The sequence below is a fragment of the Trichoderma virens genome (genome assembly GCF_000170995.1).
Source record: "Trichoderma virens Gv29-8 chromosome Unknown TRIVIscaffold_76, whole genome shotgun sequence".
NCBI lineage: Eukaryota > Fungi > Ascomycota > Sordariomycetes > Hypocreales > Hypocreaceae > Trichoderma > Trichoderma virens.
Window position 1 is genome coordinate 89,869 of NW_014013673.1, and position 12,535 is coordinate 102,403.

General features: G+C 46.2%; 5 protein-coding genes across 5 annotated transcripts; 4 read left to right on the forward strand and 1 right to left on the reverse strand.

Moving 5' to 3' along the window:
- Positions 1-258: 258 nt before the first annotated feature.
- Positions 259-1,915, forward strand: TRIVIDRAFT_51160 (uncharacterized protein; the record flags this gene model as incomplete). Its single annotated transcript, XM_014099669.1, has 5 exons — positions 259-425; positions 482-565; positions 624-807; positions 868-1,260; positions 1,319-1,915. 5 exons carry the CDS (start codon positions 259-261, stop codon positions 1,913-1,915), a joined length of 1,425 nt encoding a protein of 474 aa, XP_013955144.1.
- Positions 1,916-3,020: 1,105 nt separating this feature from the next.
- TRIVIDRAFT_59405 (uncharacterized protein) lies at positions 3,021-3,819 on the reverse strand (the record flags this gene model as incomplete). Its single annotated transcript, XM_014099670.1, has 2 exons — positions 3,021-3,535; positions 3,600-3,819. 2 exons carry the CDS (start codon positions 3,817-3,819, stop codon positions 3,021-3,023), a joined length of 735 nt encoding a protein of 244 aa, XP_013955145.1.
- A 1,652-nt stretch (positions 3,820-5,471) lies between these two features.
- On the forward strand, positions 5,472-7,433 carry TRIVIDRAFT_51228 (uncharacterized protein; the record flags this gene model as incomplete). Its single annotated transcript, XM_014099671.1, has 3 exons — positions 5,472-5,548; positions 5,616-5,959; positions 6,142-7,433. 3 exons carry the CDS (start codon positions 5,472-5,474, stop codon positions 7,431-7,433), a joined length of 1,713 nt encoding a protein of 570 aa, XP_013955146.1.
- Positions 7,434-7,825: 392 nt separating this feature from the next.
- TRIVIDRAFT_51278 (uncharacterized protein) lies at positions 7,826-8,975 on the forward strand (the record flags this gene model as incomplete). Its single annotated transcript, XM_014099672.1, has 4 exons — positions 7,826-7,976; positions 8,036-8,301; positions 8,363-8,641; positions 8,706-8,975. The coding sequence occupies 4 exons, from the start codon at positions 7,826-7,828 to the stop codon at positions 8,973-8,975; spliced, it is 966 nt and encodes a 321-aa protein (XP_013955147.1).
- Positions 8,976-10,037: 1,062 nt separating this feature from the next.
- On the forward strand, positions 10,038-12,088 carry TRIVIDRAFT_192445 (uncharacterized protein; the record flags this gene model as incomplete). Its single annotated transcript, XM_014099673.1, has 9 exons — positions 10,038-10,138; positions 10,199-10,356; positions 10,417-10,521; positions 10,591-10,950; positions 11,007-11,195; positions 11,253-11,562; positions 11,621-11,722; positions 11,774-11,938; positions 11,998-12,088. The coding sequence occupies 9 exons, from the start codon at positions 10,038-10,040 to the stop codon at positions 12,086-12,088; spliced, it is 1,581 nt and encodes a 526-aa protein (XP_013955148.1).
- Between the last annotated feature and the right edge of the window lie 447 nt (positions 12,089-12,535).

The following is a 12,535-nucleotide window of genomic DNA, read 5'->3' on the forward strand; positions in this document are numbered from 1 at the left end:
TTCGCCTTGTACGTGTAAGACTGAAAGTATATATTTCCCACGATGCATCAACTGTTTTTTGTTTGCTGCTGATGTTCTCTCATGGTTCCAGTGCCTCTCTCACAGCTACCGTTCATGCTACCAATGCAAATTATTTGAACATATTTCACTCAGCTCGTTCCTTCTAGAGACTCAATCATGAGCTCAGACAATGTCTCCAAGGGTGACTTGGCGGCTCCTGTGAAGGAGAACGCCTCTGGTCACGAACACTTGGAGACGATGCCTGATATAAGCAATGAGAAGGGCGAGCTTGCTCAAGAAGAACTCCTTGAGACACCCGAATGGAGAGCTCGCGAAAAAAAATTGGTTCGCAAGCTTGATATGACGCTGCTGCCAGTAGTATGGGTCCTATACTTGTTTAATTACCTGGACCGAAACAATATCTCGTATGCCCCTCACACGAACCAATGTTCTGCTCTTACATGCTAACGTGGCACCTTAGTCAAGCTAGGCTGAATACTTTCGAGAAGGATCTCGGATTAACGGGCGACGATTTCAATACTGCTGTGTCCATCTTGAACGTTGGGTCAGTCCAGGCGCAAAAGATCTGCCATGTTGGTTGCCATTAGCTAACTAGAAGATAGATATATGCTTGCCCAGCTCCCATCCAACATGCTCATCACTCGTATCAGGCCGAGCATTTACCTGCCTGCCTGTGTCGCTATCTGGTCATGCGTGTCAGCCGCCACATCAGCCGTAACGAGCTATGGGGGCCTGGTTGCAGTTCGCTTCTTCCTTGGAATTGTGGAAGCTCCTTTCTTCCCAGGCGTGAGTTCCGACTGGTCATCCTTATAAGAAATAAACATGCTGATGTTCGCTTTCCAATAGGCGTTCTATCTCTTGTCCTGCTGGTATACGAGAAAGGAGCTTGCTCTACGCACTGCCGTCTTGTACTCTGGCCTTGTTCTCGCGACTGCATTTTCAGGCTTGATCGCAGCCGGTGTGTTTTCGGGCCTTGATGGAGCTAGAGGCATCGCGGGCTGGCAGTGGCTCTTTATCATCGATGGCTCAGGAAGTTTCTTCGCCGCCATGGTCGCCTTCTTCCTTCTTCCTGATTACATAGTGTCCAAAACTGGTAGTGGAAAATGGCTTTTTACAAAGGAAGAACGGGAGCTAGCTGCGAAGAGAATGGCGCTGGATCGCGTGTCACTCCCTGAGGCCGACCGATCTGTTTGGTATGGCGTGCGTCTAGCCCTCAAGGATACCAGGACCTGGATATTTGTAAGTTCCTTACACCACACACGTATGATCCATGGCTAACATAGTCTGCTGCTTTCAGGTGCTCCTTCTTTGCTCGAACCACACTGCCTACGGCTTCAACTACTTCTTCCCCACCATCGTAAGCGGCTTCCACATCGGCTCACAGACCATCACTCTCGTTCTCACGGCACCTCCATACCTCTTTGGCGCTGCCGTCTCGTTTGCAGTTGCTTACTCAAGCGACCGCCACAATGAAAGAAGCTATCACATCTCGATACCAATGGCCGTTGCAGCTGTGGGCTTCATCATCTCTACGGCAACGCTAAACATCGGAGCGCGCTACTTTGCGTCTTTCCTCTACTGCTCCGGGGCTTTCGCGGCCAACGCCATGGTATACTCGTGGGCTGCAAGTACGCTGAACCAGACGCCTGAAAAGCGAGCTGCTGCGACGGCCATTATCAACCTGCTTGCCCAGCTGGGTAATATCTGGAGCCCATACTTTTTCCGTCCGGCCGATGAACCTCGGTATGCGCTCGCCATGATATTGATGATGGTATTTTCTTTTATTAGCATTGGATGCTCTTCGTTGCTAAAATTCTTACTCCGGAGGGAAAATGTCAAATTGCTGAGGGAGGCCGAGGTCACTGGGCAGAGAGTCACATTGTATACTTTGTAATTCCACATTGTAAACAAACTTCATAGGGTTTATGCTAATTACATATTCTTGTCGCCGAAACCGTGGGCTAAAAATGATTTTGATACGAGGAAAGCTTGCAAAAAAGAATGGTTGCATGTGGCCAACACCCCAGCGATTGCTACCTATATGTCTGGTTCTTTAAGTATCTGCTATTATTCCTACTGTATTTGGGGGTTGTATCACAATGCAGAATAAAGAAGCATCCTCCAAGATACCTTGACACCAGGCAGATTCTTGGTAAGTACTGGCTAGGTCTCTGCTAGTATCTCTCCATTCCTTTGCTATCGCCGCACTCTCATCTCATCGATATGTTCTTGTAGTATCTGCTATTATCACTACCTGTATCAGCGAATTTAAGACATGTGGTGCTGAATGCCTACATGCAATCCCCCTGCCCTCGTCTGGCAACCAAAACAAATGTCGCCATTTTGATGCCAATCTCTCATCTAAAATGCTCATAGATCAAGCTACCTCCAGAATCAAGTTGACCTACCTTGGTCTCGTCGGGTTCTATACTTCATCACCAAACTCAAGGAAGGTTCCTGTTATAACGTCAATGTTTGGTTATATAGAATGTACCCTCTAAATGATACGTGGTTATTATTTCTTGAGTCATCATGATAGTATTAATTTACTTGCTCTTGTTTATTGCCAGCATAATATAGACACCATGTCTTAACGTAAAGGTGTGTCTTTCATGGAATGCCTCGGTCGCATCATCCCACAGTTTACCATTATCAATTTCCATAGAGCGGCTTAAAATACAGAGTGATGACTTTCTCTACATACAGTTAAACAACACAGCACATGGCAACTTACAAAAACGGAACTTGCTAAGCGGCTGCCATACTAAATCTAGGATGTAATCTTCATATTCTTCGTATTTAGTAAGTGTATATGTGAATGTGAGAGAGAACGTTTGCTCAGACTACAATAGAGCATGATAAGAACTGCCAATGAAATAATACATGAAAAAGAGTGTGCAGAAATGAAATATCTCATACGTACACCTTCCGTCTCTTGAATCCCGATGGCCATAGCTTATGATGACGCTGTGCTGCTGTGATAACCCAGAAAACTGAACCTACTCATATTGCTGCATAAAAGTATTGTTGAGAATCACCTTAGAGAAATCAGGAATGTGAGTGCTATGGCACCACGGCTTGAGAGACTCTTCTCGGTCAATGGTGTGGGCAAAGCATCCAAGCCACTGCTGGCGAGGGAAAGCCTTGACGACATCCTTGAGAGTGTCGGTGTGAATAATTTCCGTGATGTTCTTCACGTATGGGTGGTTGCTAGCATTGTCGTAAATAGTGGCTAGCTGGATAACTTGGCCCATGAAGGTGATGTTGCCGACTGTGCCAAGGTCTTGGTGACGAATAATAGTCTCAGCAATTGCTTCAGCCTGGTCCTTGGAGGCCCCAAGCTCTAGAAGAAGGTTAAGGGCCTTGAATCCTCCATAAAACTCAAACGACATGTTGGTAGCTGCCAAGTTTTCCTCAGCAGTGCCGATGTCGTGTAGAAGGGAGACTAGAGCAAGGGTTGAAGGAGAGAATGTTTCAGCATGCTCGGGGAACTGCTGTTTAACAATAGCGCTTGCTGTATAACATGCATGTTAGCTAGGTATGCAGACAAAGGTACATAAAAAGTCGAAGTTCCATACCGAAATAAAATACTCTCATGCTATGATTGAAAGTTTGGATGGGCAGCTTTTCCTTGGCATAGCTCTGGACTTTGGCGACGATAGGATCGTCATTAGGAAATTTAATGTCGGCGACAAGAATTGGTCCTGGGACATTCTTGAATGGCTCGCCAGCAAAGAGCTTGCTTGGATCCAAAGGGACAGAAGTCCAGCCGTTTAATTCAATTTGATTGGCCGACATTTTGGTGATTGTAAAGTGTTGAATATATGTAACAACAAGTTGAAAGTACCTAAATTAAAGGTAAGGCGTTATTGCATATAAGATATAAGACTACAGTGGTGGTGGTTGAGCTGTTAGAGATGGGTTCGGAGCGATGACGTAAGCGGATACTCACAGCAAATGTCAATGGCAGCGAGGCTTCAGGTTGGAAATTCAGGCAACGATGATGTAAAGGTAGTGCAGAAGAAGTGAATCGAAGTTTTTTTTGATGCAGGATCTTTGATACAATTCCAAAATTAGATTGTTGTTGATGATTGTTGGAAATGCTGGTGAATTCTGAAGAGAATTTTTTTTCTCGGAAAGCCAGAATTGTTGCGATTTAAATACAACTTTTCTCTTGGATTGAATGCCTGAAACGACGGCCTGACAGCATCACAGCTTTCCTAATCGGGCAATCAGGTGGTGGGGCAAGAGTGAGTTGACCAAACCGCCATTATTAATGACGCGGCGCTTCCGAAAACCGATGAATAAAGATCCGAGGCCGGCGATTGAATTGGTTCATTCAGCATTTCGACTTGCGCACGATAAAGCATTTGTTTAAAATATTCTACGAGCGGTTGTAGGTGTGCGAAAACAGCACATCAATAGTTGCATACAGTAAGTGCGAGCGATGCATAGTGTTTCTGGACACTCAACTGGATGTAGTAATAGCTGATTCTGATTGTGTGGCCGTATTAGCTTTTAATGTCTCTTCAACCTTTGAATAATAGTTAAAAATGTGCCCTGGAGCTTCGATTGATTGAAGATGATGCTATCGCAACTCAACGGTAGATGTGGGCTTACATAAACAAGTGCTTACACTTGGCCAAACTTTGCTTCAAAACGTGGACTCGATTCGTGGATAATAATGCAGGGTGTTCTAGAAAATAATAGCCTGAACACTTGCTGCATGTAGAGTGGGACAGTATGTCTATCTTATACGTACTGTTTATGCGGTTCACCGGAGATGCATTGCCCAGCTTTAGAGAGTATCCGTTATTGTATCCGTGTCTTTACTCCGAGGTGTATCCGGGTCTTTGGTGTATCCGGTTATAAAATAGCCTCTGATGCTGGAAATGCCATCTTTCAGCAATGCAAAAGCAGTCTCAGTATTTGCAGCTGCAATTCTAACTGGAGCAAGATTGATATACACTGTTACAAGGGCATCTTGTAAGGCTACCTACAGCTGCATGTCTGCCTGCAGAAACTCTGCGAAATTCGATGGCTACGGAGAGTCAAGTAGTTGACCAATTTTCACTCGTTTCAACTCTACATGGGGAGGACTTAATACAGATAGAATGTATGACCATCAGGTTCTAGAATTAATGATGCGCAGGCTGCTTGTTATTCTAGAATGCGCACGTCACATGACAGATTAAAATAGCTTCAAAGTCCCTTGGTGTATCTACTTCACGCTAACCTCATTTGCCCAAGAACTCACTCTGGGGTGCATGATTTCTCCAACTCTTCCTTCAGCTACCACACTAAGCTGTGTCGCCTCATCAAAGACAAACTTCGTTCAATGACTTGAAAGGACATGTTTCTAAAGATCCTTTTTATTCATAACTGTGAATACATATTACTCGTCAGATATCTCTGATATTACGCCGCAACTCCTCCCCCATGATGGCAATATGAACGCGATCTCTCCGCAACGCGCTGGGCCGACTCGGCGCTATAACAGGTCACGGTGTGGGTGTTTGACCTGCAAGTGAGGCTTCTCATATAACAGCTTTACAGAACAGTATAGGACGTGCTAATACGTTCTGTATACCCAGGCGTCGCAAAGTAAAATGCGATGAGCAGCGGCCAAGATGCTCTCATTGCGAGAGACTGAACCTGGAGTGCAAATGGCGACCACATCACGCTGCTGCGTTGTCAAAGCAACGACAGGATGCAAACGGCGAGGGCACTGCATCTAGTAATCAGCTTACTCTATCTCCGTCGACTGACCAATCACCAACTACATCTGGTTTACGAACGCTGCAAGCTATGGATGAAGTGTTTGACTACGCCAGCTTCATGTGGGATCCAACCAGCAGTCTTTGGCAGCAAGAAAGCCCAGATATGGCGACTACCATAGCGATTAACACAAATACCATTGTAAGTACCGTTCAATCCAGTTGCCGATACTAATTCGCCTGTTGTTTTGTACATGCTGTATTTTCCCCTCTCTAGCAAACATGAACAAAAGCCAAAAGAAATTCTCATACTCACTCTTCTGTTAGGATCCTACTGCATACGTAAACAGGCATACCAATCCTCTCATCATGAACACATACTCTGATACCACGACAATTCAAGAAAACGGAGATCAGGCTTTGGACCAGAGCCCATCTGCTGCAAGTGAGAGGCTAATGGAGTTCTTCGCCAAGTCCGCCACCCCGCCTATTCTTGCTGGAGTTGAGTCTCAGAGGAAGTGGTTCTCAATCCGTCAAGGTCTTGTCGCAATGTCAAAGAGCTCTCGCGTTCTACGCTGTGCTATCTTAGCATTCTCAAATACCCTTCTATGTCGCAGTAATCTGTCATGGGCCTTTGCCGACCAAAACCACTATGAGGAAGCGACCATGGAAGTAGAAGCTCAAGATCCGGACTCCTTCAATGAACATAGCCTGGCGCGCGAATGCCTCCTTGCCGCCCTATTTTTCTTGAGTTACGTTGGTATTATAGAATCCAGGCTCGATACGGCACATCGTTATCTCAAACAGGCGTACACAATATTCCAGAGGGGAGATAAAGCCTCATTCTCGCATGTCGAGAAGCAAGTCCTTCTTTGGATCCGGCTACTGGATGCCAGGGCAGTATCAGCTGATGGTGAGGGGCTATTCCTGTCACAAGATGACGAAATCGAACTCGTAGATGCCTCACCTGCGAGCTTCGATGCCGAGACAGATGAAATTGCGAGAAGCCAGGATGCTACCAGTGATGACATCGAGGACGTCTTATTCCAAGTCCTCTACCAACCCGGCATCGTCTTTTTCCAGAAGGTGCAGAGCTTCATGGGGCGCATCTCAAAAATTGATCCTTGGCATCGGTCGAGAGGAACGGTCGAGGACGAGATCGAAGTCATGAATATTGGCGCCTCCATCGCCGCCGACCTCCGATCATTGTACGACCAGCGCCCGCCACTCATGGACTACGCTGTTGCTGGAAAGCTTTCGGAACCTCATATCTCAGCACACTTGGCTTTTACTATCACCAGAGCCTTTCGCACGTACTTGTCCAACTACTACGCCAGCAAAGTCCATCTTCATCGTGTCGCTTATAAACATCTGCCGTTGACCAAGGAGGCAACTGATGCCCTTAATCACATCCGCAAGCTAGCGCACCAGATTTCCTCTGATCTAGCTCCTGATGACTCGCTTCCAGTAAATATGCTCTGGCCTCTCTTGATGCTGGGCGTGGAAGAACAGGATCAGGATGAAAAGGCGTGGATTCGAGCACAGATCGTGAGAATGGAGGGCGTCGCTGGAAATGCAAGAATCACGGCACAGGTCCTAGAAGAGGTTCAAGCTCGCCAAGAAGCCTCGAAGGCCCGTGCGGATATCCGATCTGTGATGCATGCAGTTTTTAATTCCTGTTTTGCGATCTTGTGATCAATCCAGCACAGAGTGGCGATGGTGGTGTTCCGCTCGGGTCGGCAATGTCGGGAATAAAGGGGCGTCGGCAAGATAACCCCACGCTCATCGCCTCGATTGAAGTTCGAATAAGGTGATGCCATCAACTATCCAGATGCGGGGAGGTTTTAATCACGTCTGGCTACCCCATCTGGGGTCTAATGCACTCTCCAGGAAGTCCGATACGGCATCCTCATGTCTCTTCTATCTTAATTTTCTCTTCTCCACGGCGTGATATATAAGACTCTGGACAGTATTTTCAACATTAATCAACAACTCTCTTCGGGAAGTTCTACTGCCGTTCATTCATCGAAGTCCGCTCAAGGCAAAAGTCCGAAAAGTTTCTCCTTCCTTCTCTCATATCAGCAAGAATGGGTTCGATACAACAAGTGGCCAGGCCGTTTCCGCCTGGTATTCATGTGCCTAGCCTAACTTGGTTCCGCAACGACGATTCTCAAGAAATAGACTGGGACTTGCAAGAGAGGCATTTGAACTTTGTGATCACCTCTGGTCTTCATGGCAGTAAGTGCATTGCACTTGCTTGGTAGCGCAGCGACGGTAGCTAACGCAGATCAAATCAGTTGTCATCGCGGGAACCAATGGCGAAGCTGTAACATTAACCCAAGATGAAAAGATCAAGTTAATAACGATGACACGCCGCGTCGCTATTCAGGCTGGAAGACCAGATATCCCAATCACCGTGGGATGCTCTGGACAATGCACGCGAGATATCATTACAGAAACGAAGCTGGCAAAAGAAGCCGGTGCAGATTTTGTCTTGGTGCTTGTACCCAGCTATTTTCATTTTGCAATGAATAAGGACAGCATTGTTGCCTTCTTCGAAGAGGTATGAGCTAAATCTCCGTGGCTTGGAAATTACAGAATCGAGGCTAACACACACTGAACAGGCAGCTGATGCGAGCCCACTTCCCATCTTGATATACAACTATCCCAATGTTGTTGCCGGACTCGACGTCGACTCGGAGATGCTAGATCGCCTGGCCAAACATGCAAACATCGTCGGTGTGAAGCTGACATGCGGCGGCATTGCCAAGGTATCTCGCATTGCTGCCACTTACAGCCCAAACAAGTTCAGTGCTCTTGCTGGTCAAAGTGACTGGCTCGTTCCAGCACTATCTGTCGGTAGCACAGGCGCCATTACTGGAATAGCAAACTTATATCCTAAAGTGAGTTTGGAGCAACGATATTTACCCTTTAGGAAGCATCACTGACACAAGCAAACCTCAAAAGACTTGTATACAGATTTACGATCTTTTCGTAGCAGGCAAGGTGAAAGAGGCTACAGCACTGCAGTTGGAGCTCTCAAAGATGGAATGGGGCTTTGCCAAGGGTGGTATTAACGGTACGAAGTGGGTAGTCGCAAAGTTGCGTGGCTATCCTCAAGAGAGCTGTCATTGTCGCCGACCATATCCAAAGTATGACAACACAACGCAGCAGGAATGGATTGTTGGTGTGGTTGGCGCTCTGGAGGGGACTGAGAATAGCATTGCCAAGGGATGAACGTGAGGGTGGTAACGGCATCAGCCTGATTTATAAATAAGCATTATTCATCAATGTTAGACTTGATAATACGACGCATAAGATGATTTCCTTAAGGGCAATGTGTGGCGGCGGAATCATCAGGGGGCAACAATCTCCTTTTAGTATTAACAGCATAGACACCTCAATAATACTATATCTACTTTATACCTTATGTTTCCTTCAGCATATGACACCAGGGGGAACATGATCTACATGGTAGTGAAGCGAGTTTCTATGTGATACGGTCATACCACTTTATCTCGTATACACCTGTCAAATCTTCAGTACTTTGGGCTGCACTATTGGCCTCTCATCCATGACACCGGAGTATTTCTGATGCCGATGGTCACAAACAGAGCGTCTGTTTGCGACCGCAAGCCTCTGTTTTCCAACCAAGGACAATGATCTCAACCCAGGGTCGTGTCGACTTCATGCGGAAAGCCGATCGGCTCGGATGTCGGATACGTCGCTTAGTTCAACGGCTCCTCTTCTCATTGGCCTCTCATTTGCCACCTCACTCACCATAGCGCAACGCCACCAGCAATAATCCGTCGGCGAACCATGTTGACTCCAGTTCTAAGACAAAGAAGGCTTGAATGGTTAATTTTTTGCCGACAGACCTGGATGTCTCCTTGTGACTAGACCAGGAAATTCTCCCCTGTATTCTTGCTCCTTCGAAGAAGGATCCGATCTGGATTGTCGCCTCCGCAAATTCCCCCGCACGACGCTACTCAGTAAAAAGCTGGGGTACCGTGTAAATGGTTCGACAGCAATAGCCCAGGTTTTTTGCTAATTGGCGAAGACCCCACCATCTTCTTGCCAGATCCGATGGCACCAGGCAAAGGCGATGAAGGACAGACCGCAAGACTCTCTTATATCTTACGAAGTTATCCGTTTGTCTTTCGCACTTTCTGATGGTTAGATGGCCACGAACTCCGTTCTTACACGGCCAGTTTTTTATAGTTGCTGATACAGGTGCGTATCTTCTCCGTGTTACGAGGTTCTTCGCATAGCTGACGGAGTCGATAGGCCTTCGACATCATGGGTGGGTTTCGTGCCGTTGAGGATCGGCCAACCCCGAAAGAGGTGTATAATTGGCGGTTGTATACCGAAGCTGCAATCATAGCGACGGGTTCCCTGCTGTAAGTTTCTTCCACCTTAAGGGAAATGCATGCGATCTCTTCTAATGCGTAGGTGAACAGTTTCGGCTATGACGGTGCATTCATTGGGACAACAATCTCTCGCGCCAGCTTTAAGAAAGACTTTACTATTTTGCCGGCCGATGCCAACAACATCTCCAGTAATATCACATCCGCGTTCCAGGCGGGTGCCTTTTTTGGTGCCATTTTCTGCTTCTTTAGTAGGTTCAAGAATTTCAGAGCTGGAAATTGTGATTCTGGGTGCTGATTATGATGAACAGTCACAGAGAAAGTAGGCCGAAAGTGGGCACTATTCATCTCTAACGTTGTATTCCTTGTTGGCGCAATTATCATGACTGCTGCTACGCACTCACTCGCCAACATATGTAAGTCCATGCCACTCGTTCAGATTCAATGTTTTCGTGTATTCTCTGTAGCTGACCTTGGATGGAAAGATGCCGGTCGAGTGCTTACTGGTCTCGCTTGCGGTGGAATAACTGCGACCGTTCCAAGTTATATCGCTGAGCTTTCTATTCCCTCTATCCGTGGTATACTCACTGGTCTCTTCGAAATTGCATATCAAATCGGATCGGTCATTGGCTTTTGGATCAACTATGGAATCAATCAGAACATGGATGTAAACTCAACTGCCTCGTGGCGTATCCCTATGGCTATCCAAATCGTTCCATGCGGTATGCTACTGATTGGATGTATATTCCTTCACGAGAGTCCTCTTTGGCTCTTTAGAAAAGACAGAGATGAAGATGGAACTAAGGCGCTGGAAGAAATTCGCCACATTTCTCGAGATCATGAGTGTAAGGCAAACGTTAACTGACCTCAAAGAAACCCTGCTAACTTGGATATGCTACAGACTTGAAAGAAGATGTACAAATGATCCGTGGCCGCTTGATGGAAGAAAACAATATTGCAAGCAGATATGGATCTGGATCCTGGGCGCTTTTCCGTGGAGCCCTCTACGAATTATCACGGAAGGGCATGCGAAACCGCATCATTTTGGTCTTTTGCTCCTTTGCGCTACAAAATATGTCTGGAGCTGCAGGTAAGGCATCTCAAAATGGTAAAGACGTTCTCAGCTTACCGAAGTGTCGTATAACAGCCATCAACTACTATTCACCCACGCTTTTTTCTTCGCTTGGCATCCAAGATGTCTCTCTATACACCGGTATCTACGGTCTTGTTAAAGCAGTCGCTTCGATATTATTCTACGTCTTTTTGATCGATATCTGGGGTCGCAGACATCCCACTATCCTCTCATCTATCGTTTGCTCACTTTGTCTTTGGATCATTGGCGCATACGTCAAAATCGGGCACCCAGCCGACATCATCAAAGCCGGACAACAACTTTCATCATCTACCGCAGCTGGTGGAAGAGCAGCAACTGGCATGATCATGATATATTCCGTCTTGTATGGTGTACTGTTTGCCCATTCCGATGGTATTTAGTTACTAACACCCTTCTAACAGCTGGTCCTTTGGCCTCAACGGTATACCATGGATTGTTGCCGCCGAAATCTTTCCAGGAGCCCTACGTAACTTTTCAGGAACTTGGGCAGCCCTCTGTCAATGGTGAGCATACCATTCAGTCCAGGACTGTATCAATGCTGACCTATTTTACAGGCTCACTCAATTTGTTATTACAAAGGCCTTACCCTACATCTTTACCTCTCTTGGTTATGGCACCTGGTTCTTCTTTGCTTCTTGGATGCTGCTTGCAACTGTCTGGGCATTCTTCTTTCTGCCTGAAACCAAGGGCAAGACTCTGGATGAGATTGACATTATCTTGTATGCTTTACCAACCATAATCCGACTCACGTTCAAATTCACTGACCTTGATGTGATAGCGGATACACGGAAGATAGAAGGGAGTTCTTCCCAGGACAATCAAATGGCGACGTTGTCAAGGAAGATGCAGAGGTGCTCACGAAGGATTAACATATTAGCACCTAATTTTCTCTTTTTTGCTGCTAGTTTATTGCATTATTAATAACGAAGAACGTTATGCCATATCAGTAAACGAATGTTACATATTGGATGTGATTCAGCATCGCCACTTCACCCTCTAGCCTATATTGAAGATATTTTAAGGGATACCCATATGTATAGTATCCCAGCCACTCCTATTACTCTATCAAATATCTGTTGCGCTATGCCATCGCTTCCATTTATAGCGTGAAAAGTTGATCATAAAGGAATAATTGCGGACACGAAGCACGATATAAAACCAGGGCTCCGTAGAGGGGGTGAAGGGTGCTGCGGGTATAGAGGGGGCACAATATAGTAATCGAAAAATATTTTTTTGTTTTTCGATTATTCAAATTTTCAAGGGGGAAACAATGCTTGCTAGCTTGGCCAGGGCATTCTTCATAGTGGAATTTTGGT